Source organism: Selaginella moellendorffii, unplaced genomic scaffold (genome assembly GCF_000143415.4).
Source record: "Selaginella moellendorffii unplaced genomic scaffold, v1.0 SELMOscaffold_88, whole genome shotgun sequence".
Classification (NCBI taxonomy): domain Eukaryota; kingdom Viridiplantae; phylum Streptophyta; class Lycopodiopsida; order Selaginellales; family Selaginellaceae; genus Selaginella; species Selaginella moellendorffii.
Genome location: NW_003314349.1, coordinates 190,532 through 214,074, shown reverse-complemented (window position 1 = coordinate 214,074; position 23,543 = coordinate 190,532). Strand labels below are relative to the sequence as shown.

At 46.7% G+C, this 23,543-nt stretch overlaps 6 protein-coding genes across 12 annotated transcripts; 4 read left to right on the top strand and 2 right to left on the bottom strand.

Annotated features, from left to right (window-relative positions):
• Positions 1-3,445: 3,445 nt before the first annotated feature.
• LOC9637567 (UDP-glycosyltransferase 85A2) lies at positions 3,446-5,105 on the bottom strand. Its single transcript, XM_024662246.1, has 2 exons — positions 4,541-5,105; positions 3,446-4,493 (listed from the first exon to the last, which is right to left on the bottom strand). The coding sequence occupies exons 1-2, from the start codon at positions 5,055-5,057 to the stop codon at positions 3,565-3,567; spliced, it is 1,446 nt and encodes a 481-aa protein (XP_024518014.1). The 5' UTR covers positions 5,058-5,105; the 3' UTR covers positions 3,446-3,564.
• A 3,815-nt stretch (positions 5,106-8,920) lies between these two features.
• On the top strand, positions 8,921-12,856 carry LOC112341650 (two-component response regulator-like APRR7). 2 transcript variants are annotated; one of them, XM_024662171.1, is made up of 8 exons: positions 8,921-9,665; positions 9,732-9,893; positions 9,951-10,084; positions 10,162-10,296; positions 10,360-10,432; positions 10,490-10,877; positions 10,942-12,025; positions 12,502-12,856. In XM_024662171.1, the coding sequence occupies exons 1-8, from the start codon at positions 9,263-9,265 to the stop codon at positions 12,679-12,681; spliced, it is 2,559 nt and encodes an 852-aa protein (XP_024517939.1). In that variant the 5' UTR covers positions 8,921-9,262; the 3' UTR covers positions 12,682-12,856. The 2 variants fall into 2 exon arrangements, with proteins under 2 accessions (XP_024517939.1, XP_024517938.1); XM_024662170.1 differs by having other exon boundaries at positions 8,922-9,665; positions 10,360-10,435.
• LOC9636864 (DEAD-box ATP-dependent RNA helicase 41) lies at positions 12,853-16,217 on the top strand. Of its 5 annotated transcripts, XR_002990633.1 has the most exons (5): positions 12,853-12,970; positions 13,027-14,556; positions 14,639-14,712; positions 14,777-14,849; positions 14,911-16,217. XR_002990633.1 is itself a non-coding variant. In XM_002988390.2 (3 exons), the coding sequence occupies exons 1-2, from the start codon at positions 12,868-12,870 to the stop codon at positions 14,538-14,540; spliced, it is 1,614 nt and encodes a 537-aa protein (XP_002988436.2). In that variant the 5' UTR covers positions 12,853-12,867; the 3' UTR covers positions 14,541-14,556; positions 14,639-16,217. The 5 variants fall into 5 exon arrangements, 3 of the variants coding, with proteins under 3 accessions (XP_002988436.2, XP_024517940.1, XP_024517941.1); XR_002990632.1 differs by having other exon boundaries at positions 14,777-16,217; XM_002988390.2 differs by having other exon boundaries at positions 13,030-14,556; positions 14,639-16,217.
• Positions 14,770-15,912, bottom strand: LOC9637565. Its single transcript, XM_002988323.2, has one exon. The coding sequence runs from the start codon at positions 15,910-15,912 to the stop codon at positions 14,770-14,772; it is 1,143 nt and encodes a 380-aa protein (XP_002988369.1).
• Positions 16,218-16,464: 247 nt separating the features above from the next.
• Positions 16,465-20,033, top strand: LOC112341683 (protein TPX2-like). 2 transcript variants are annotated; one of them, XM_024662251.1, is made up of 24 exons: positions 16,465-16,562; positions 16,651-16,941; positions 17,003-17,034; positions 17,107-17,135; positions 17,183-17,250; positions 17,300-17,486; positions 17,548-17,659; positions 17,716-17,820; positions 17,870-17,956; positions 18,004-18,074; positions 18,137-18,215; positions 18,260-18,322; positions 18,369-18,440; positions 18,495-18,565; positions 18,615-18,693; positions 18,741-18,806; positions 18,856-18,915; positions 18,966-19,037; positions 19,082-19,201; positions 19,251-19,417; positions 19,498-19,606; positions 19,656-19,715; positions 19,765-19,859; positions 19,909-20,033. In XM_024662251.1, the coding sequence occupies exons 2-24, from the start codon at positions 16,773-16,775 to the stop codon at positions 20,006-20,008; spliced, it is 2,073 nt and encodes a 690-aa protein (XP_024518019.1). In that variant the 5' UTR covers positions 16,465-16,562; positions 16,651-16,772; the 3' UTR covers positions 20,009-20,033. The 2 variants fall into 2 exon arrangements, with proteins under 2 accessions (XP_024518019.1, XP_024518018.1); XM_024662250.1 differs by having other exon boundaries at positions 16,466-16,562; positions 17,710-17,820.
• A 46-nt stretch (positions 20,034-20,079) lies between these two features.
• On the top strand, positions 20,080-21,658 carry LOC9636863 (putative 12-oxophytodienoate reductase 11). The gene is made up of 3 exons (XM_002988389.2): positions 20,080-20,348; positions 20,406-20,536; positions 20,600-21,658. The coding sequence occupies exons 1-3, from the start codon at positions 20,143-20,145 to the stop codon at positions 21,460-21,462; spliced, it is 1,200 nt and encodes a 399-aa protein (XP_002988435.1). The 5' UTR covers positions 20,080-20,142; the 3' UTR covers positions 21,463-21,658.
• The last annotated feature ends 1,885 nt before the right edge of the window (positions 21,659-23,543 follow it).

The window sequence follows — 23,543 nt, the reverse complement described above, 5'->3', positions numbered from 1 at the left end:
TTTGGGGTGGTACATACAAGCCTAAATGTTCATGGAGTTTTTTCACAGCTCTATGTAAGCTCCTGCATTTGGACTTCCCAGGAGGTCACCCAGCCTAGTATTATTCAAACCCAAAGAATTATCCCAAGACCCTTAACTGATTAAAAAAGAGGGTGCACTTTTATTTATGGGCCCTTTCGCTCTATATTTAAACCCCTATGGATTGTCTCTCGAGTCGTTCCTTTTGGTTGCTTACAATCCACTATAGTGTGCACTCTTGTTCATGGGCTTTTTCCCTCTATATTTGAACCCCTATGGATCGTCTCTCGAAACGTTTTCTTTGGTTGCTTACAATCCACCACGTTTCCCTACAAATTCACGCCCTCATGAACGAAAGCTAAGAGCTACAACTCTCACAAGAGCCTTGCTCTCTTGACACCCTACCCCTCAAGTCAAGCTTAGCCGAGAGCAAACTAAACTTACCAAATATCAATCAATATATGGTGTGATTCCCTTAGCAAACCAATAAAGTTGAACCCAAGACTTTTTTGATACCAAATGTAAGCTCCTAAATTTGGACTTCCTGGCCCAATATTATTCAAACCTAAAGATATTTAACCCCAATTATCCTAAAATTTTTAACCGATTGAAAAAGGGGATGCACTTTTGTTTATGGGCCCTTTCCTTCTATATTTGAACCTCTATAATTCATCTTTCGAGTTATTCCCTTTGGTTATTTACACTCTAATATTGTCCAAACTAGAAACAGTTGAAATGGCACTAAGGCAAAGAGAGGAGATCCATTAGGATATTCTTTTGTGATTTGGGTGCCAAAATCTTCACTACAAAACAAAGTGTAAATAAAGATTTACAATCAGGTTTTAGGGATTTAGAAAGGAGGATGACTCCAAAAAGGGTTAGACTAGGCCTCACCCCTTTCCAAAAGCATTTAAAATGTTTAATAATGTTCTTGTAAAACTTAGAATAGAGAGTGTTTTCCAAAGAGATATCACAACCAGTGAATAATAACATAATGGCTATAAGCTTATGTATGAGCTAGCTAATGGCAACACAATGGCCTTGGGATAGTAATCTTGATTCTAAAAGTGTTCTTAAGGAATCATATCTTCGAAGTGTTCTCTTGAAAGGATTGAAAGAGATTGAGGGAGAATTCTAGAATAGGAAAGAGAGGCTCATAGTCTGCTGGCAGTAACATAGTGGCTTTAAGCATATTTGAGTAGCAAGAGGGTGTTTTTAAGCTCTTTCCTACAAGTGTGTATGATAGTGAAAAAATTAGATGCAATATTCGTTCTATGCAATGCAATAAAGAATTAGCACTCCTAGCTTGATTAGTTGGTTTTTTTAGCAATGAGTGCCTTGGATTTGCTTGGCCTCCCCTTTTATTGCCACTTTTGCATTTCTTGGAGGGACTTGCCTAGACAAGCCATGTGGAAGATTTGAGATATTCAGCAAACATATGGGCAAATTTAATTGTTAGGTTTGCCTTAATATCAGAGGAGAAGAGTTTTACATCCTACACATATGGATATAGTGGAAGAGTTTGGAAGATATTACTATTCTCTAATCTAGAGAGTAGTGAGTTGGTTCAGGAAGATTCTCAAAAGAACGTATTTGTAAGAATAGTAGGTAAGAGTTCAATTCTAGGAGCATCAAAGGTCATGAACAGGATTTTATCAAGATTTTCTTTAAAAGAAGTGAGTAGAGATTTCTTGAGGACATAAGAAATATATGGTATATGGATAGTGGTATCATATAAGATGCCTTAGTCAAAAGATGGGTAAAGAAATAAGGTATACCCTTTTCGTGAAAAAATGAGGAATCATAATATATCTTTTACAGTATAAATAAGAAGATAGAAAAGAACCATTCTCTACAAAGGAGTGTAGAATAGAAGTAGATATGACAAAGATGAGTGCAAAAGCTTTTGGAAAAGGGGATAAAGTGGAATGAGTCTAGACAAGCTTTTGAGATTTCAATAATGAAGGGTTGATTGTTGAGGAGATAAGTGGGTGGAAAAGCAATAGTGACTATAGAAATTACAAGTCACAAAGGAGTTATGAAAATTCCAAAGCTAAAGAAAAAAAATATTTGAACATTAGGAGTAGACAGATATAAAGAGCCAAAAGTGGTAATGAATAGACAAGAAGTTGAAAGGAGATCCCAAGTGGTTAAGCTTGAGATGAAAAAGATGTTGTAACAAAAAGAAAATAATTTCCTTGGATGCAAAGATTTTTGGGATGCAAGGAGAAAAGGAATTTATAAGTTTAATAAAAGAGAATAGCTAAAGGAAGCAAAGTGATGCCAGAATAGCAACTTTCAAGACAGAAAATTTTATATTTGTCAATTATAGTGGAATTTATAAATTGAGTAAGATTTTGGTGAGGATGCAATTAGCATTACATCCTAAGTGGTGGCAAGATAATATAGTTTTACTATCTATAGTCAATAGCGTGTTTTAATCATTTGGCACTAAAGTAAGGAAAGGAGATCTATTAGGATATTCTTTTGTGATTTAGGTGCCTAATATCTTCACTTGAAGACTTGCAATCCAATTTTAGGGATATAATGAGGAGGATGGTGATAGTAATAGGTTAGACGTCACATTTAAAAGTGTTTAATAATGTTCTGGTAGATCTTAGAATGGAGAGTGTTTTCTAGTCAGCCATGAAATGCTCACACACAAACTTAGGGCCACCATGTTGCCACTTGTAAGCTGTGAGATTTCTTTAGCAATATAGTGGCCCTAAGACAATAATCTTAATTTTAAAAGTGTTCTTGAGGAGTCATATTTTCAAAGTGTTCTAATGAGAGGATTGAGAGAGATTGAGGGAAAATTCTAGAATAGAAAAGAGAGGCTCATGGTCTATTGGCAGTAACATAGTGGCCCTAAGCATATCTGATTAGTAAGATAATGTTTTCGGGCTCTTCCCTGCAAATGTTGGGGCAAATGCACCTTTTTTGGTGCTTTGGAGCCCCCATCTTCCCAGTTCTAGGGTGGCTTGTGGCTGGCTGGTGGAAACATGGTGGCTTAAAGTCTCTTTAATCACATTACATCCTCCTCTCTCACACAAGATTTTTTATGCACTTTTTAGCTCGACCAATTAGTCTTTTTGGCCAACAAGCGAGTTGGGTAACCTTGTATTGCCTAACCTCCCTTGCTATAGTTGCTTCCACATTTCTTAGGACTTACCTAGGCAAGCCACATGGCAGATTTGAGATATTTTGCAAACACATAGGATGGCATGATGTCCATATAGAACAAGCAGGCACTTAACGTAGTGGCACTATTCCTACTGTTCCTTTTCAGCCTTCACTGCTCTAGCCCATGCCTCGTCGTGGCCTGATCAAACACTGGCACGTTTGATCCATCACGGCATTTACAAGTGGTCAGCGCTATTCAACGGTGGATTCTGTCTTGTTTTCTCCAGTCAACAAAGGCGTTGCAAGCTAGACGAATATTTTATTCTCTTCATGTTTTGTCAAGCTTGACAAATTCATGGCATGTAAGTTTTTCACATGTTTGCCATCTCACACTAGCACTTGCAGTGATAACTTATCATCGCATCACTGGCTGCTGAGGCCTTTAAGAAAATCATCCAAGCTCGCAGCGGATCGACCATCACTCTCCACAGCTTTCCTTGCCTTGCACTTCAGCACCTCAACAGCGTCTTTCATCTGCTTCCCTCTTTCCCCATCCATCACCTCCCGCAGCGTCTTTTCGATGTCGCCTCTGCCGATCAGTCCATTCGCCCCTCTTGCAAATCCAGCTCCAATCTTCCAGTCGTGTATAACCAGCTTTGCGTTGGTGTTTTGCTCAGCTCCCCAAGGCCAACACATGAGGGGCACTCCATTGCTGATACTTTCCAGCACCGAGTTCCAGCCGCAGTGACTGAGGTGCGCAGCGATGGAGGGGTGTTTCAGAACTCGTAGCTGCGGTGCCCAGGACACAGTAAATCCCTTCTTGGAGGTACGTTCGCAGAATTCCTTATACTTCTCTACCGGATTGCCAATGAGAAGTTCTGGCCGTAAAACCCACAGGAAAGGCTTTCCGATTGCTTCCAGTCCCACCGCAATCTCCTCAAACTGTTCGACAGTCACGACCGCAATGCTGCCAAAAGATATGTAGAGAACGGAAGCCTTTTCCTGCTTGTCGAGCCACCGCAGGCACTCGTCGTCCTCGTTCCTGAGCACCACGTTGGTTGGTCCGATCTCGGAGGTCTGCTCGTCCAGGAGAAACATCGGACCGACGGAGAGAAACTCCGTGCCACCTTTGCGGAGCTCGGCCGCCATGAAGTCGGAAGCTTCCGGCTCCAGATCGTAAAAGGAGTTGACGAGCACGCAGGAGGCCTTGCGGATGTAGGGGACTCGCTGCACGGAGTACTCCGCCCAGAGATGATCGTCAGCTTGCAAGTAGAGAGGTATGTCGGCTTGATGAAGAGGTCCCAGTCCCTTGATAATCCCCACTACAGATTCATCCGCGACAAGCTTCTTCGCTGCAAAATTTTGAGGCGTACGTGAATCCCATTGAAAGTGGAGTTACCTTCGGTCAAGCTGGGAAAGACATGGCCCCCGGCGATGAGCTCGGGTATGTGATACTCAATCGTGGTCCAGGCAGCGGATCCAGGCCACAGAACAATCCTTGGAATCCCGAACTTATCAGCAACGTCCTGGGTCCAGAAGAAGAAGTAGTCCGAGATTATGCAGCGGACCGGCGAGATCTCGAGAGAGAGTTTGGAGACGAGATGCTCGAGAGCTGGGATCATCTCGGTGGTGGTCTTGAAGAACTCACCCAAGTGAGTGAGAGTGTAAGCATCCAGGCCGTGTGGGATCTTCCAGGAGAGTGGGATTGAGACGAGGCGGAGGTCCGTATTGGGTGGAGCTCTCCAGTGCTTGATCATCTCGTCGTGGAGGCTGTCGACATTGACGAACGAGACGGTGAATCCATCTCGAGCGGCGATCTTTTTACAGAGATGCATCATCGGAGTGATGTGTCCCTGGCCTGGGACGGGAAATGCGAGGACATGAATATTTGGAGACGACGTACCTTGAGAAGCCATAGCCACGGCAAGACTGGATGGGACAAACCTTTAGAAAGTTTGAAAAGAATTGGCCTCTTGCTAGTTATTTGATTTAGTGATTCTCAAGCTTTCTATCAGATGCTTATGTAAATCAAGAGCATGCTTTGCTGGGAAAGCTCACTGTTCTGGAGACAATCACTTACTCTGTTTATTTGAGGCAGCCTACCACGCAGCCAAAAGAGGAGATGGTTGACAGTGAGATGGGGCTTGGAGACAGTGGTTCTTGCATGGATTGAGTGGAGGGAAGAAATGAAGAGTGAGCATTGCTTTGGACACTCAAACGCAGTCATGTCTTAGTGGTTTAGAGAAGTAATTATCATGTCTGATTTATTTGATGATTTTCTGTGCAAAGCATCCGCTTGTCATGTAGGCGCACTTTTATCATGTCAAATTCATCAGACAAGTAGCAAAGTGTTTTAGCAGTTTAATAATCTTTTCTTAATCTCTCAAGTTTATATTTTGGAAATACCATGGAAGATAGCATGGTATTCTTCTTAGAATTATCGATTCGGACTTTGACAGTGTTTAAGGTATTTTCATCTGTATAGCTTTTTAGGAAAATTTTCTTAATGATCTGAACAGGAAGATATTAGACTAAGGCATTTGGCTAACTCAAAAGATAATTACGAAGCAATCAAAGTGCTTACAAATGCATTTCTTACAAAAGCATATTATGTTCTAGTTCTCAGTTTGCATTTGAACTCCACCCCACACAAAAGTTAGGTGAAGGTTGAAGACAATTTGAGTGACACTTACTAGATGCCAGAAGATCATTTATAAATATGACAAGTGAAACGTGAATGACAAGCTCACGAAGCCATACTTTTAATTTTAAGCATTTATTTTCTTAGAGGTCCTACTATTAATTTTAAACATCAGAATTTTCCCATCTATGAGCTGAGTGAGTTTGATGATAGTAATAAAAATTCCTCAATAAACCAAAATCATGCTTAACAGGATTATAAAGTTCAACCATTTAGATCTTGAGAGATCTATTTGATATTGTTTAAGAATTGTTGTTCCAAATAGAAACTCAAGCCCTTGAAAATCATTTTCATAAAGACCCTGTTATGAAAATGATTTTCAAGGGCTTGAGTTTCTATTTTATTTATATCTTAATTTTTCCAAGAAGCATCAGCATTGTGGATGATCTCTAAACTCCAGGAAAGAATCAATGGCTCATAAATTTTTGTAAAATTATAAGACACTACTACTTTTGGAGAGAGATGTATACGTTGTTGTCGTTGGTTCCCATTTTGACTATCTCCTATCACACATTGGAATCACAAAACAATGAATGCACACACACACACGGAGGACCATGTGACGAGCTACGAGCGACTTAAATATGGGAAAGGAGAACATACGGTGACGAGATGATGGTGTCAAAGAGTGGACGCACTGTGAGCAGCCAGTTCTGCTCATTGTGAATCCTCTTGACTCCTGCCAGGCTCCATCCGGGACGTGCTGGATATGAGACCCTCGGCAGCTAGTTGACCAGATCAAGTGCTGAGATCCACATGGCGGTGATCATTGCACCTTCCATACTCTAGCGGATAAAAGCCGGGATTGTCTTCACTGTCCAAGAAGAAATGGGATACCGTCTCATCGAGTCGAGAGAGCACAACTTCATCACCACCGCGTTGAAAAGGTTGTCCAAGAACCGAAAGATAGTGGTGCTCGGGAACACGCAAGTGAAACGAGCAGCAATCGTCTCGTTCCTCGTCCGGACCACTGATTCCAACGGTGGAATCCAGCAAACCGTGATGCAAGGCCGGTTTGTAGCCAAGCTCCTCAACGATTTGTTTGGGATCCAGTCGAGAGGAGGATGCTCGTGTGCTGGTCCTTAAGGCCACTCGCTTATCAAAGTCAGTGATGAGCTCTCCCTGAAATTTCGAGCAGCAATTCAAGAGGTTGAGAAGCAAAACAATAGAAGGTTTCGCCAAGGAGCTTTTTCTAACGAGGAAAGAACCTTTTTTTTTTTCTCACAGGGATATAGCGGTGTCAAACCTGGATGGACGCGCTTGAACTTCGCATACTTCCTCTCCAAGGAAGAGTTCCATTTCTTGCTGTGCGCCATAGAGTTCGTGGCGGACTATGGCCAGCGCTTTCTCCCCCTCTACGAATTCGAGTGGCAGACTGGGAACTGGAAATACGAGGAGAAGAACAGCATCAACACCACCGCCAAGGCCACATTACACAAGGAATGGACCAAACTCCCACTACTCCAGCAGCACAAAGATTACCTGGGCACCGCTATGGCGATTGCCAAGCAGCTGGCACACGATCCAGGCCAGGGCAGCACGGCACCCGCCGGCATTGATCCCGAGCTCGTTACCTTCCGACTCTAGGATTCTTGAGCGCTATATTCATTTTCGCATCAATTCAAACAAAAGTTTGTGTGGTGGGATATATATACTTTACGCAACCCATCTCCAAAGTCAACGAGTCTTTCAGTGACTTCGCAAGACTCTCCCGGTTCTCAAGGTACGTCGTCTCCAAAGATCCATGTCCTCGCATTTCCCAGGAGAAAAATCAAGCCTAGGTTAGATCAAGAAGAGAGACACCCTAAATCGAATCCTTCTTGGGGCGCTCTCTAGCTCCAGATCTGGTTGAAGGGTGAGACAGTCTCTAGGCATTCGGTTTGGATATCACTTTAGCGCCTTCGCTTTTCTTGAAGTCAAGAAAATATCACTTTTCCGAGGTCAGGGTTTTTGTTGATGGTTTCAAGTGCAGGATAAAAGCGCTAGGCCTTGCGATCAATAGCTGCGCCAACACTAGCGAAGCTACCATACAACATGCCTTGTGAACACTGTTCATGCACACCATCCTGAAAAGGAACCCCGGAAACTTCACTTGGTGTTGTGGCAAGGAACTGTGTCAAATGCGTTGACGAAGCATTATAGTAAGTGGGTGTTTAAGGAACTCAGCTGTGAGTCCTGTTGCTTCTCGTCGCTGCAGTGATAGGAATGTCACTGAGGATAGTCACCGGTTTCTTCTTTCGAAAAATGTGGTGAGCACGGGCTGGATCTCAGCAGAGGTCGGCATAGATATATAGATTATAGACACTTTTCATTTCCAAACAAAAGTTAACACTCTATATGTAGACAATTCTTGTGACACACAATTCTCTATATTGTTAGAGAATTCACTTAATTTGTTGTGTTAGAACTTACTTAGCATACTTTGGATGAAAATGTTCTTTATAAAGAATTCAACTGTACTTCATAGCAATATGTTGTTATAAAATACTAGGCTTATCCTTATCGTAGAAGGATAAATTTGATGGTACGTGGCTCTCAAAGCAAGAGACCACGATAAAAAGGACAATCGGTCAAGAAATATATTCTAAGATAGATTGAGTGATTAACAGTATGGTATCTGGAATGATCGACCTTTAGCCCACCTGTCCAAAGGTTTCTACTACTGGCAGCAGAATCGATCAAGTCCTTCTAAAGCGCGTTAAAGAGAAAAAAGCGAAGCGCTTTTACTTTATCTTTTGCTTTATTGTAGGGTCTGAGCGAATATTCCCGCAGCTTAACCCTAGCCACGTGGAGGGAAGCCGACCACCAGAATTCGTCGTTCCCGTGCTAGTAAAAATGCCACGTGTCCACAAAATATCTCGTGTGCTGGTTGGCCACCCATTTGATCCTCTCACCACTCGCGTCCCTCCATTAGATCCGCATGATTCGCCGCCAACGTGGACAGGATCAGCGAGTCCCGGGACGCCGCGTGGCATGCCAGCTCGACTTGGCCGGGGAAAAATCTTCCGAGATTTCCGCCCTGCTGGCTGAGCCACGTCCGCGTGGTGTGCGCCAGCTAGGATTGTGGAAGGGTCGACTATAATCTTTCTTTCTTTTGTTCGCGTCTATCCTTCCTTGCCGCTGTGGATTCGCTTCGCAAGCTTCGCCAGTGCTGCGCCGCAGGAATTCCTGGGCGTTGGAGCGCGGATCGCTGGGAATTGTGGGTAAGGGCGCAAATCTTCCCGGTGGGTCAGACATGGAGGATCAAGCTGGAGCTCACGGGGTTTCCTAATGTCCCGCGAGGTGAAGCCCCGAGCTCCTGGAGTGCCGCCGTCCCGGCTAAGCGTAGGACAGGGGACAGATGGTTGATCCAGCCACAAGATCAAGGGAGTGGTGTCTAGGATCTTAGCTCTCGAGGATAGGAATCGCGGGTCTCCTTTGATGAATAAGGTGGAAGGCGTGCTTGTTAACGGTACTACTACTACTACTACCGCCACCATAGCTAGTAGCGTGTCGTGTGCTCTTAGGGGAGAGGCCAGCGGCGAGAATGGCAAAGGAGCACAGGGTAGCAACGAGAATGGAGCTCCTCCCACGAACAATAGCTCCGACGACAACGATAGCGGGAACGATCTAAAGAATGCGGAGCCAAATTCGAAGATCCATGCGAGGAACCAAAAGGAGGAGCAAGAGCTCCAGCCAGAGGGGGAGGAGAAGCATCGCCATCGCCAGCAGCAGCAAGCTGAGAATGCTTTCCAGCATCACCACCTTAAAGTTCTTCTCGTGGAGGACGACGACTCCACCCGGCACGTCGTGGCGGCGCTCCTCCGGAACTGTGGCTACGAAGGTTACTGTCTTGGTTTCTCGGATCACGATTCTAATTGTCGGCTCTGTGCTTGTGCTTGAATCTCAGTCACGCCTGCCGCTAGTGGCTTGCAAGCCTGGGAGATCCTCGAGACGAGATCCAGCAGCGTCGACTTGGTGCTCACGGACTTGATGATGCCGCGGCTGTCCGGGATCGAGCTCCTCGGCAAGATCATGAGCCGTGACTCACCCAAGAGGATACCAGTTGTTAGTAAGTGTTTGCTGCGCTTGCGAGTGCCATGGTCTAACGCTTCTCGGATTTTTGCAGTGATGTCTTGCCTGGACTCGATGGACGTTGTGCTCAAGTGCTTGTCCAAAGGCGCGGTCGACTTCCTCGTGAAGCCGGTTCGCAAGAACGAGCTCAAGAACCTGTGGCAGCACTTTTGGAGGATGTGCCTGAGCGTAAGCTGTTGACATATGCCTTGGAGTTCGTGTTTGCTGATGAAAAATCCCGTTTTTCTTGGCTGCGTGCTCGAAAGTCGAGTGGCAGTGGCAGTGGAAGTGAAACTGGAAAGGCTGCCGGGGGGAACAACAACAGTCAGAGCTACGGTGGAAGTGAGCATGGAAGTGGCTTGAACGTCGGAGGTGGGAGTGACAATGGTAGCGGTACCCAGGTAGGCTTTTTGAGCGTCTCGCTTTCGTTCTTTCGTGTCTACGCCTCTCTTTCTCTCCTGCAGAGCTCGTGGACGAAGAAGCCAGTGGAAGTTCAAAGCCATGCCGCCGAGGAGCTGGTTCTCCAGCGTGACAAACGTGGTATTCTTTCTCGAGTCCAATCTTTCCGTGAGATAACTGGTGGTTGGCTTGCAGAGGAGATCGACATCGATCGTGATTGCGGAGAGGTGGCTATGGCGGAAAAAAGCAGGACTGCTTCTCAGCTGCTCGGCGATCATCTTCTCGGAGCAAAGTCCACCATTTCGAGTTCCATCACCATTTTCGAGAGGGCTCCATCGCTCGCGGCGGGAGGGAAGAGTGGAGGAGGAGGGGAGCCTTCGTGCAAGGATTTACTGGCGAGCATACAGAAGCAAGCGGCGTTTGAGCAGCCGGGTGAGAAACTAGACTCCAAGGATAACTCGGTGCCTTCCAACGATTCAGCGCTCGAGTTGTCGCTGAAAAGGACGCGCGTTAAGGGGCCAGACGACGGCGATGGCGAGCAAAAGCGGCTCTTGCATCATTCCGGTGGATCTGCCTTTTCAAGGTCGGGTTTTTATCTTTTTCTTTCACTTTTACGATAAAGATCACTGACACTTTGCGTGTCTCAGGTATAGCAACAATCCTTTGCTCCAGCACAACTCGACTTTGAGCTCTTCCATCGCCGCCAACCTCTGGTTTGGAAACGAGAAATCCACACCAGCGGCAGCAGCAGACCAGAATCACCACCATGCAAACGCCGCGGCCGCGGCCGCTGAAGTCCTCAAGCCTCCAAAAGCCGAGGCAGCGGCGGTGGCGGCCGCTGCCGCCGCTGCCGCAGCCGCCGCCTCCCAGTTCAAGCTCGCAGCCTCGGACTTCGTGGCATTTAACGACATCGCGGCAGCTTACGCTCAGTCTCTCCATCACTTTTTCTACCACGGCTCTTCTCCACCGGCGTGGCCGCCTCCGATGCTAGCAGCTCCTCACCAGCAGCAGCAGCAGCAACAACAACAACAGCAGCTCCAGCATCATATCCAACTCCAGCAGCAGCAGCAGCACCACCACCAAGAACAGCAGCAAGATCAAAGCCAAAAACAGCAGCAGCAGCAGCAACAACAACAACAACACCACCATCACCACCACCACCACCACCATCACCACCAGCATGCACAGCAGCCGCAGGAGGAGGACGAGCTAACCGTGAACAACAACACCAACACCAGCAACAACAACACTACCAACAATGCTAACTTGATGAGAGTTGGAAGCACTCAGCAGTGTGGATCGTCCAACGTGAGCGTCAAAGCTCCCAAGGCCGGTGTTGGCGGTGGGGCTACTAACAACAGTGGTGGCAACGAGGAGGCGAGCAATGGTGGCAGTAGCAATGGCTGCGGCGTGAATGGCACCAATGGTAGCGTGAATGGTAGCGTCTCGGGTAGCAACAATCTTAGTGCCAACAACAATAACATCCACAAAGGCCAGGGGAGCTGCAGTCTAGCGGCTGGTAATGGTGACAGTGGTGGTACCAACAATGGGAGCAGTAGGGGTGGGAACGCTACCGCTGCTACGGGCGTGACCAATGGTAGCAACACTAGTAACACCATCAATGAAGCGGGTGGAGCAACACAAGTTCCAGACAGTGCTCGGCTCACGCGGCGAGAGGTTGCTCTCTACAAGTTCCGGCAGAAGAGGAAAGAGCGGTGTTTCGAGAAGAAGGTATGTTCTTCCTTCGCCTTGTTTGTGTTCTTCTCATTTCGTTTGTGTTCTTCGTGCTTCCCTCGTTTTGTTTGTGTTTTTCGCGTTCTCTTCGTTTTGTTTGTGTTCCTTGTGTTTCTCTTCGTTTTGTTTGTATTCTTCGTGTTTCTCTTCGTTTTGGTTGTGTTCTTCGTGTTTTTCTCTTTTGTTCGATTTTTCTTTTCCTTGCTTTTAGTTCCTAGTGAAAGCATTAGAGTTTCATGCTTGGCGAGAATGCGAGCGGAGAGAGGTCTCAAAACTGTTTTTTTTTTCTTGTGCTCTGAAAATTCGGTTTTTTCTTTTCCTTGCTTTGTGAACTTTATCATTTTCGTGATCTTCTCAATGCTTGACGAGAGTGCGAGGAGAGAAAGCTTTTTTTTTTCCTTTGATGGATCGATTTCCAAGTGCTTGAAGATGTGAGAATTGTCACAGCTAATTCTAATGTCTTGTTCTTCCAGGTCCGATACCAAAGTAGAAAGAGGCTGGCCGAGCAGCGTCCGCGAGTGAGAGGCCAGTTCGTGAAACAAGCTGCTGCTGCTAACGCGGAAACTCAAATGTGTGACGACGATGGAGAGCTGGACGGAATTAACCACGCAGCCGAAGATCACACTGCTATAGATCAAGACCAAGATCAATGACAATAACGAATCATTTAACTAGCAAGCACCAAGACGAGGAGGAGCTCTCTCGCAAAGAGCTCCTTGGGCGAGACTGGAAGAATTCCGGTGGAAGGTCCGAAGGCTTGGCTATGGTGGACGATTGCGAGCTAACTGTATGTATACTTGGTTTTAATTGGAGTGAGAAATTAGGGTTTTCTATGTGCTATGTTCCTCCCACGCTGTCTAGCGGCGCGCGGAGATCCATCGCGCGTTCCGGAGCTCGGGAGGAGGGATCTCGTCTCGGCGGCGCAGGAGGAGCATCGTGAAGGTAAGCGCCGGTGGGATTGGATCGGTTTTCCAAAGAAATTTCTCTGGTTTTGGTAGAAGAGGTCGATGACGAGCCCGTCAAGGAGCGGTGCGTGGAGCAGCGAAATGCCGGCGATGGCGAGCCGCGGTGCGCCGTGTGTGGGCGATTTGGGGAGTACATTTGCGACGAGACCGGGGACGATGTGTGTAGCCTGGAATGCAAGAAGGTGGTGGTCAGGTACAAAGAGCTCACTTCGAATTCTCACAAGGCTAGGAACGAGCAGTGGGAGATCGACCAGGAATCCATCACAGGCGGTCTTTCGATCCAGGAAGCTCTAGCTCTGAGAGAAAGCATCGGTGTCTCGGTCCGCGGAGGAGGAGGAGCTCCGCCACCTCCTCCCATCCTCGACTTTGGACAGTGTGGCTTCGCTCCCAGGCTCATGGAGAACTTGTCAAGCGCTGGCTACGAGGCTCCCACTCCAATCCAGATGCAAGTTCTCCCAGCAGCTCTCGCAGGGCGCGACTTGCTCGTCTCGTCTCACACCGGATCCGGGAAAACGCTGAGCTTTCTACTGCCGATCATCGCCAGGTGCTGTAAGATCCGGAGTGGAGGTCCGGACGAGGACGACGAGACGTCTCGTCCTCCGCTCGCCATGGTCTTGACGCCGACAAGGGAGCTAAGCTCGCAGGTGGAGGACCACGCTAAGATTCTCGCCAAGGGCCTGCCTTTCAAAACCGCGCTGGTGGTCGGAGGAGATGTGATGCCGCAGCAAGCGTATAGGATCAGGAAGGGAGTGGAGCTCATTGTGGGGACTCCAGGCAGGCTTTTGGACGTGCTTTCCAGGCACGAGGACGTCAACTTGGCCAAAGTTTCCGTGCTCGTGCTCGACGAAGTGGACTGCATGTTGGAACGGGGCTTCCGTGAGCAAGTCATGCAGATCGTCCGGGCTCTCCCGACCCCGCAGGTGATGCTTTTCTCGGCTACTGTTCCTCCCGAGATCGAGAAGTTTGCGACGTCGATCGCGAAGAGTTTGATGGTCATCTCCGCGGGTCCGCCGGGTGCTCCCACTGGTGCCGTGCAGCAGACGGTTGTCTGGGTGGAAACGAAGAACAAGAAGAAGAAGTTGTTTGACTTTCTTCAGAGTTCTTCGCGCTTCCAACCGCCAGGTGTGGTGTTTGTCAACTCTAGACTTGGAGCGGAGCTTTTGGCCGACGCCATCTCCAAGGTGACGAAGTTGCGGTGCGCTTCGCTGCACGGGCACAAGGCAATGAAGGAGAGGCGTGAGGTGCTGAAAAGCTTCCTGGTTGGGAGCTTGGACGTGATCGTTGCTACAGGAGTTTTGGGGCGGGGGTTGGATCTTCTCAGAGCCACGCAGGTGATCATCTTCGACATGCCAAACACTGTCCAGGAGTACACTCATCAGCTCGGGAGAGCGTCGAGATTGGATGAGCCGGGTACTGCGATTGCTTTCATCAACAACGAAAGCAAAGCCCTTTTTCAACAGCTTGCTCAACTCTCCCGGAGTGCTGGAGTTGCTTTACCGAAACCAGTGACTTCTTACGTCCGGCCAAGAAAGAGAAAAGCAAGATGAATCAGAATATTCACTGGTAAGGCTTCCTCCTTTTTTTTCCTTGTGCGTGCATCGTGCTCGCTTTTCTATTACAAACTGTCAGGCATTTTTCTTTACAGGGGCATTCATTCGTGCGGCATCTAGCTACTGCAACAAAACAGCTTTTTTTTTTTTTCTTTGTTCCTCCGATCCAGTAAGTGATCCATTAAGTATTCTTTTCCAAACCAAACGTGTTCATCGTTTTTCCACTTTAATAGTCCAGATCCTGAACGCGTCGGAGGGACGGCACCGTGAGGCAGCTGAGACATCCTAGAAGACCCTGGCTGTAAGGTAGCAACGTCTTCCTTCTCAATTCTTGCGGCTTGTGATTCTTGCTGTAATTCTGGAGCAGCTCCCGCGAGGACACAGGAGTGACTTGCCTGGACGCGGCGGAGTTCCCTCCGCTCGATGAAACGGACGAGCTCCTCGAGTTGGAGAACCTCTGAGACGACGAGGAGTTGCTGGAGCTTCTACTGTCAGTTCCAGAGGACTTGAGACTGCCACTTCTACTGTCGGTTCCAGATGAAGATTTGCTGCCACTCCGGCTGTCGGAAGGCTTGAGGATGGCGAACTTGGTGCTCACGTTGAGGTGGAGCAACTCTCGCAAGCTTCTCCGTGGAGACGATGGTGGAGGATGACGAGACCGGCTCCTAAAACTATTCTCGAAGCCAACCTTCGCAAGCTTGGACGGCGACCTGGATCGATGCGGAGATTGCAAAGGCGAGGATAGCCGGGGTGGTGACTTGAGCAGCGGTTTTGGAGATGGAAGCTGGTGGCTGGACAGCGCTGCTCCGGGGCTAAAGACATCACTCGTCCGTGGACTAAAATCCTGGAGCTGAAGAGAGATGGACTTGTGGTGCTTTAAGCGGCTGGGAAGCGTGAGTGGAAGGATCTGTCCTTGGAAGAAGAGCTCATCGGCGTGGGAGACTACCGAGTCGGCGTCAGATATCCTGGCGGAGCTAAACTCAAACTCGTCGATCAATCCTCCATTCACCTGGTGGTCGAATTCTCCTCGCTGGGGGCTCACCGGAGCACTGAAGTGGAATCCCATTCCCATGGCTGCCAGATGATCCACCGAGTTCTTCATCGTCGTCCTGGAAGAAGAAGTTGGCGACGATGACTTTGGAGTTCCTGGACGCTCCTCCCAGGAGAAAGGCACCGCCGCCTCGGCTCCGCCTAGATCATGCCTGGGAGGAGGACTCGGTGGCGCGCTGTAGTAGCAGTAGCGGGGACTGGAGGGGGCGCTCACGAATGGGGTGGAGCAAGCGCTGCTAGCTTGATCCTCCGGGAAGAAGCTACTCGAGAACGATGATCTCCTCCTGGGCGATCTCAGTTTCTCGATCGAGAGCTCCATGCGCTGCTATAGCGGAGAAGTTCCAGAAGGAAAGAGAGAAAGTGAGAGCCCTCTATCTCTGGGGAGGAAGAGAGATGGGCTATAAAGCAAGGGGATTGACCCGTGGACCACGGCGGCGCCGCTGGGTCCGGTCGGGCGCTATAGTGGGGCCTGGCTGCGCCGCTACTAGCTTCCTTTAGAGCGCGCGGCGCCCGAAACGACCGCGCGGTCTGGTGGGAGGTTGGTGTACCGTGCGGGTAACGGTGCGTTGTACCGCGTTAGGTGGATATGCCGCCACACACACAGCACTCTTTGTTTGACGAGTTGACGAACGAGCAAGGCATGGTAGCACGTAGCGAATTGGCTTAATCGGACAAACCGCGCAGCTTCCTTTATTAATGGAGAGTAGCTTCTTCGCGGCTTCACTTTCTTGCACGTGTCTCCCCCGGATTTGGTCGACGCTCGTGGGCGGTAAGAAAATAAGAAAATGGTTTGAATTTAGAATCTAGAATATTCTTAGTATAGTAGAATATGCCTTTTCACATGGGAATATTTTGCTCTTGAGTAGAGAATCTAACGCTGGCGCTGCCAGGTGATGCTGTGAATATCGCAGGAGTTTCGCGTGGTAAACCCCTAATTCTCGGCGCTGTGGGGCAATGGCGGTGATCCTGGTGAGTGTTCTTGAAATCTCCCTCCCGATCTCTCTTCTCGTCTCTCAATCTTTGCGCGCACCTCATTGAATCGGGGTTTTGATCGCAGCGGTGAGCAAGAATCCTCTCGATCGCCGACATATTGTGGAGCATTTCCAAGAAATCCAAGAATGTGACCAAAGAATGGCGCGATCGGTGTGACCCTAGGATTAGAGTGCATTGGAGCTTGGCATGGCGGCAATGGCGATGGTGTTAGGGCCGATGTCTCCCTTGAGCTGCCACGACATTTGCTACGAGTTTTGTGCCCCGCGCTTCTTCGATTTCTGCGTGGATGAGACTGAAGAACAGGTCCGAGCCGTGGAGAGGTGGTTTGAGATCGCTGCTGGTTACGAGCCATCACGTAAGTTCCACCATCTTTTTTTCTTGTGCTATTAATATAGTGTGGTATTTCCTTCTAACAGCTTGTGCATTCTCCGACTCCAAACAAGACCAGGTCTGTGATGGCTGATAAAAAGACAATGTTTCCGACGATTTTTCCTAACACGTGATGTTAATTTCGATCCAGATCACACATCCGGATAGAGACGAGCAACTGTAAGGCTATCAGCAATTTGACTTGTTGTTTCTCACGACTTTTACAGGAAGTTGAAGCTTTTGATCCGATTAGACAACCAGACAACGGACACTACAGCCACGACGACTTCTCTGGGTGAGTAGGATTTATCATGTTCAACTTGGACGTTTTTGTTTTGTTGCAGCTGCTGGTTCAGATTTGCCAGAGGTGATAGATCTCTCAACGCCCAAGAAAAATGAATTCATAGTAAGCGCGGACACTGGCAGCGATGAAGTGCCGGAAGATTCTGCCAGGATGCAACCAGGTTTGACTGCAGATTTTCCTGCCAAGAGATTATGGGAACCAGCCGTTGTGAAAAAACAAATGAAAAGGTACGTAATCTTCTATGAAACTGGAAATATTTAAATCGACGCTTGATTTCTATGCTTACAGGCATACTCACGATACTACGAAAAAGAAGAAAGCCATTGCCAAGCAACAAACAGCCCCAACACCTCAAGGAAATTCCTGTAAAAGACGAAAACTAGATGGAGGACAAAAGCAGGTGAGAGTTCTATGCATTTTAGTTGTTTCAAAACTAAGCCAACATTGTAGGCGCAGGCGCATAAGTATACGCCTGCTCCAACCGTTCCTCAAATATTTCAGCTTTCAACGGACAAGAGAGCACAAATGCATAGAAAAGGAGGACATGACAGTGTTTCAAAGGTGATTTTTGAATATTGGTATGTCTAAAGTTTAACGCGATCTCCTTCAGATGGGAGATCTGAGCACTTTCGTATCAGTGGCTGAACAAGTTCAACGGTTTCACCTTAGAACACCTGCACCCTTTCAGAAGCAAAATGTGAGAGCATATTTTACTTTTTAATTTCTAACGTCCTATTAAATCAGAAACCAAAATTGACATTGTCAAGGCCAAAGGATCCAGAACTAGAAACTTCTTCTCGATCACGACCTCCGAGGCTAGTTGTTTTGCCCGTGCTTTGACATCGTTTGATAAGACTAATTCGTATCGTCTTACCAGGGTAAAGAGCGCTACCGAGCTCGAGGAAGAAATTCTTTCTAAAATGCCAAAGTTCAAAGCGCGCCCCGCAAATAAGAAAGTAAGACTTCTCATGATGAAAATTCTCGCATTTAATGTTCACAGATCCTTCAAGCCCCGACTTTGCCTGCTTTCCCGAGAAGTACTCCTGAGTTACCACGATTTCAGGTATACGAAAATATAAGACTTCGGTATGTCGACAAATGTTCTACAGGAATTCAATCTGAGAACGAACGAGCGTGCTATGCAGCATACTTCGCTAAAGTGTGTGGAGCAGCCTTTGAACGTAAGTTTGTTGTTGTTATTTGTCCGATTTGAAAACAATTTGTTGTCTCCTCAGCTCTCAACAAAGAAGAAGCAAAGACGCAAGTCTGCTCCTGCGGGTCATATCTCCATACCAGATCGGCCAAGGTATCTTACTTTCTCTTAAGAGTCTCACATTTTACAAGTCTTCTTTCAGGGCCAAAAGCAGCGACGAACTGGTACAAGATGAGCGAGCTAAAGTTCCAAAGTTCAAGGCACTGCCATTCAACAAAAAGGTCGTCATTTCCTGGTCTTGTTTCACATTCACATCGACTTGCTGCAGGTCTTTGAGAGCCGAGGAGATTCGGGGATTTATCGACATCAGAAACGTCATGTGACAGTTCCATTGGTAAGTCAACTTGTTACTTTCAAGCAAGCTTCTGTTTGCAACTTTCTAGGAGTTTAATTTTGCCACAAAGGAAAGATGTCATCGAGAAGTTCTTAAAGGTTTCAGGAGGGTAAGTTCTCGCTTGAAAGAGTATAACTATATTATTCTACCTTGTGACAGCTTTCTCTTGACTCGCATCCTCGTCCAATCCGAGGAAAAACAATCGCAAAACCTTTCCATCTTCTGACAGAGGTTTGGTTTCATAATTCTTCACTAGTGTTAGCTTTGATCTGCAGGAACGAGGCTCGGCTAAGATGGGGAAGTTTATGGAAGAACTTTCGAAAGAGATGACGTCCGAAACGTTGTCAAGAATCCCGAAAGCGAATTTGTTGCCGTTCACAACGGATTTTCCAAACGTACGTTCATTCTTAATCAAGCCTGACAGATTCATTCTTTGTGCCATAGATACCTGCAAAACCAGCTCAGAAGCCATGCACAAGACCAGAACCGTTTCGGCTTGAGAGTTTAACGAGGCATGAACAGGAAGTGCAACGCTTAGCTGAAGATCGCGCTAGAGCGGATAAGCAAAGGGCAGAGTTGTCTAGATTTCGAGCCCAACCAATAAGCTGCAGGTACCTCTGCTACGCTCTAGTACTTCCGCCTACTACAGTCAGTTTCATGTTTTCATTCTTAACCTTCTTCCTGCCAACAGTGGTGCAGTATTTGTCCCTGGAAGATCCAGAAAGCCTCTGACTGAAATAAAGGAGTTCAATCTCAAAGCTGACAATCGGGCTATCCAACGTGCAGCATTTGAAAAGAAGGTCGGCTTTCCTACATGCTTTATTAATGCTCAGCAAGTTACACGTTCAGATTGTCGAGAAACAAAGCATGTATAAACAACTAAAGGAAGAGCTGGAATTAGCGAGAAAGGTAAGCCACATTCTCGCGATGAGATGCTACTACTGAATTATGATGGCAGGAGGAAGAAGAGAGATTCGTGAGAGCACTGAGGTGTGAAATGATTCCTCAAGCGCGTCCGGTGCCACTGTTTGACAGACCGTACGTCACACAAAGGTAAAGACGTCGCTTTGTCTGTTTCTTCTTCTCACTCAAGCTGGCACAGATCTACCAAGTCTTTAACTCTTCCAATCTCACCGCATTTTAATCTTCCTCTCAAGCATCAGCATCACCGTGGCACGTATCGCAAGTATCGGATGCGCTAAGCACGCGCTGATGGAGTCATGGAGGGAAGAATAAAATAAGCTTGTTTGGTTGCGTTCTTCACTTTTGCAGAGCCAGAATCGTTCAATCTTGAGAGCCAGAATCGTCCAATCTTGAGAGCCAGAAGCGGGAGGCGATGGAAAGCTCATCAAATCCCCTGATGGAACCATTCCAGCTGGGTCCGTTCGCTCTGTCGCACAGAGTCGTCTTGGCGCCAGTCACTCGCTGCCGAGCAACGGACCACATCCCTCAGCCTGCCAACGTCCTCTACTACTCCCAGAGAGCATCGCCTGGGGGCCTCTTGATCTCGGAGGCAGCAGCTGTATCGCAGCAAGGAATCGGGTGAGCATATTATTTTTCGATCTTTTCTTCTAATGGTCTCCACTGCTTTGCTTTCAGGTGGCCACATTCTCCAGGGATCTGGTCGGACGAACAGGTTCAAGCCTGGAAGCCCGTCGTGAAAGCTGTGCATGACAAAGGTGCCATCTTCTTTTGCCAGCTCTGGCACGTTGGAAGAGCATCACATACTTGTAAGTTCCTCTGTTCTTTCTAGATGGGAGGAAAGTAGCACAGAACTTATCTTCTCTATACAGGTTTCCAGCCCCGAGGCCAGTCCCCTGTCTCATCTACAAACAATCCACTTCCTCCCAGATGGACAGTCCGGCTCCCAGATGGAACACCGGTCCCATGCTCGGCCCCCCGAGCTCTCCAAACGGACGAGATACCGCAGCTCATCACAGACTTCCAGCTCGCAGCACGAAACGCCCTCGCGGCCGGATTCGATGGCGTCGAGATCCACGCCGCGCACGGCTACTTGCTCGACCAGTTCCTCAAAGACGGCATCAACGACCGAGACGACTCCTACGGTGGCTCCATCGCCAACAGATCCAGGCTCGTCCTCGAAATCCTGGAAGCCATCTGCCGAGAAGCCGGTCCGCAGCGCACTGCCGTTCGAATCTCCCCCATCATCGACCACCTCGGTGCCACGGACAGCGACCCGGTAGCGCTCGCCCACCACCTGGTAGCTGGTTTCGTCAAGCTCGGGGTGCTCTACCTCCACGCCACCGAGCCGGCCTTCTCGTCCTCCAAGATGATGACCGAGGGGAAGAGTATCTTCGCCAGCTCCAGGGACTGGAACCGGAGCCTGGGCTTCCTGCGAGAGTCCACATCCGGATCGTCCATAGCCTTCCTGTGCAGCGGAGGATTCACGAAAGAGCTGGGCAACGCTGCCATCCAGTCGGGGTACGCGGACTTGGTGGCTTACGGCCGCCTCTTCATCTCCAACCCGGATCTCCCAGCGCGATTTGCGAGGCACGGGGACGTCCAACTCAATCCTTACAACCGCGCCACCTTCTACACGCACCACCCTGTGCTCGGTTACATCGATTATCCCTGCATGGACTCCCGCGACGAAGAAGAAGAAGAAGATCGAAAGAAACACCCCAGCAAACTTTAGCCAAGAGAGATGATCCAAAAGAGTGAACGTACACTCTGAAAGTTTCTGGAAGAAGGGTCGGAATGTGTATGTATCTGGATGTGAGCCTGTCATGCTACGCCAACGAGCTCGCGCATGCCGTGCTCGAGAAAGGTGGTCTTGGCCTAGCATACAAGTCTCTCTGGATCCATCCTAACTACAAGTTTATCACGCGGGAGATGGAGCTAGATCGCTGGCAAAACTTCCATGTTGTGGCAACGCACGGTGGAGCGCATTGGTGGCTCTTCCTGCAGGCAATCTACAAGACGAAGGATGGGTCGTTTCTCCACTAGCCCCTGACTAGCACTACAACTGGAATCCTCGAAGCTCCTGGCTGATTGTATGGGCCTTCTGGTCTCTTCAGTCAGTGCGTCTCGCCCGACTGGGTTGTCTGCTACAGCTTCTCCAAAGACACGGGCGTGATCTGCCATCTTGAATCTAGCAGCTGAGCGAATGCAACCGAGCTCTAGCCCGGCTCTAGCGCTGGGTTTCACTGAGGCTGGGATCTGTGGTGGTCTCCTAGCGCTCAACAGGACGTCCTGGAGGATATCTTGGATGCGGTTGCCAAGAACACGGACTGGCTCCACCATCCCATGGGGTCACTTCAGGCCATGGCGTTACCCAGTGCACTTCTTCTAGGTTTGCCTCGAGCTTTGTGGAGGAATGCGTTTCAGGAAGAAGCAAGAAGCGCTGGAGGAATTTGTGGACAAATGCCAATCGAGTCAATGTAAATCCAGCTTGTTTGTGTGCTAGAGTTGTTAGAATGTGGTTGTGAGCTCTATCTAACAAGATGGACATAGTTTCTACAAAGATCATATAATTTAAGCTTAGATAATTAAAGGATGACAGAGATCACAACACTTCTTCAGCCATTTTTTTTCAAAACTACCATCAATTATGGCCCTTTTGGCAAAGCTTAAAATAAAAACATTACCAGAGGTGAAAATATCCAAGCCTATTCTTGTAAAATAGCCTTTAAGAATCCAACTGTTATAAATATTCCATTATGTAATAATAATATATAACATACTCGAAAACTAAGGAATCTATCTAAAAAATAATCACAATCCTTAGAATAATTCTATAGTTCAAAATACAAAATTTAATTCCAAAATTACAAACTATGTAATAAAAATATAATAATTGAATAATAATTATCCTACAATTTAAAATTATTTTAGAAAAAGTGAGGTCCTTATAAATTTCAAAGTGTTATGCTTAGTTTAGAACAATCCTTAAATTAAAATTGAAATATTCAAAATTTATCAATGAAAGAGTTAGTTTTAATTTTAATATATTTTAAAATTTTCTTTTTAAACATGTATTGTTTTATTCAGATAACAACAGTAGTTTAATGAGGAAATAATAACACTTTAAATGAAGAAGAAATTCAAGTAATTATTAATCAAGTATATAATCTTTTATCAGAAGTAGATAGATCTAGAAATAATTATCCAAATAATTATGAAAGGTCTTTATCTAATGATACTTCAAGAGGTGTTATTGTTACACAAATTAAACGTGTACCTAATAGATATTGTGTTAACATAGATAGAGAAGATTTAACAGGTAATAATTTATATCATGGTTTATATAGAATAATAAATGGTTATAGAGATGTTATAAGAAATGCACGTTCAAATTCTTGTAGAATTATGAATCCTAACTACCAACTTCAATATTCCTTCTTTTTTTATAAAAATCTCTTAGATTCACTTTTATCAAATAACAATATACTCATTGAAGAGAGCTGTTTAACAACATTAAATGCTGGATTTAAAAATAATATTCTTTTTACTGGACAATTTTTAAGATCTTCAAATGGAAAAAATATATTATTAATTGAATCAAATTGCAAAGTTTCACTTTATTCAAAAAAAAAATTAACATGGAAATCAGAGAATATAAAAACTTATTATGGTTTATACTTTCTTAAAATTCAAAATGATGGTAATATTGTATTATATACTGAAAATAGTATAGTAATTTGGTCTATTAATCAATATTGCTCAAATAGTCCTTTTTGTTATTTTTTTACTTATTTAAAATTACTAAATAATTGT

Excerpts from the sequence above, each read along its gene's own strand:
- LOC112341683 (XM_024662250.1), top strand. The coding sequence starts at position 16,773 with ATGGCGGCAATGGCGATGGTGTTAGGGCCGATGTCTCCCTTGAGCTGC. Across the intron at positions 17,251-17,299 it reads AGCCACGACGACTTCTCTGG|CTGCTGGTTCAGATTTGCCA; the intron begins GTGAGTAGGATT and ends GTTTTGTTGCAG. Across the intron at positions 17,660-17,709 it reads TAGATGGAGGACAAAAGCAG|GCGCAGGCGCATAAGTATAC; the intron begins GTGAGAGTTCTA and ends CCAACATTGTAG.
- LOC9637565 (XM_002988323.2), bottom strand. The coding sequence starts at position 15,912 with ATGGAGCTCTCGATCGAGAAACTGAGATCGCCCAGGAGGAGATCATCG.
- LOC9636864 (XM_024662172.1), top strand. The coding sequence starts at position 12,868 with ATGTTCCTCCCACGCTGTCTAGCGGCGCGCGGAGATCCATCGCGCGTT. Across the intron at positions 12,971-13,026 it reads GCAGGAGGAGCATCGTGAAG|AAGAGGTCGATGACGAGCCC; the intron begins GTAAGCGCCGGT and ends TGGTTTTGGTAG.
- LOC9636863 (XM_002988389.2), top strand. The coding sequence starts at position 20,143 with ATGGAAAGCTCATCAAATCCCCTGATGGAACCATTCCAGCTGGGTCCG. Across the intron at positions 20,349-20,405 it reads GTATCGCAGCAAGGAATCGG|GTGGCCACATTCTCCAGGGA; the intron begins GTGAGCATATTA and ends CTTTGCTTTCAG. Across the intron at positions 20,537-20,599 it reads TGGAAGAGCATCACATACTT|GTTTCCAGCCCCGAGGCCAG; the intron begins GTAAGTTCCTCT and ends TTCTCTATACAG.
- LOC9637567 (XM_024662246.1), bottom strand. The coding sequence starts at position 5,057 with ATGGCTTCTCAAGGTACGTCGTCTCCAAATATTCATGTCCTCGCATTT. Across the intron at positions 4,494-4,540 it reads CTTTCCCAGCTTGACCGAAG|CGAAGAAGCTTGTCGCGGAT; the intron begins GTAACTCCACTT and ends AAAATTTTGCAG.
- LOC112341650 (XM_024662170.1), top strand. The coding sequence starts at position 9,263 with ATGAATAAGGTGGAAGGCGTGCTTGTTAACGGTACTACTACTACTACT. Across the intron at positions 10,297-10,359 it reads ACAATGGTAGCGGTACCCAG|AGCTCGTGGACGAAGAAGCC; the intron begins GTAGGCTTTTTG and ends TCTCTCCTGCAG. Across the intron at positions 10,436-10,489 it reads TCTCCAGCGTGACAAACGTG|AGGAGATCGACATCGATCGT; the intron begins GTATTCTTTCTC and ends GTTGGCTTGCAG.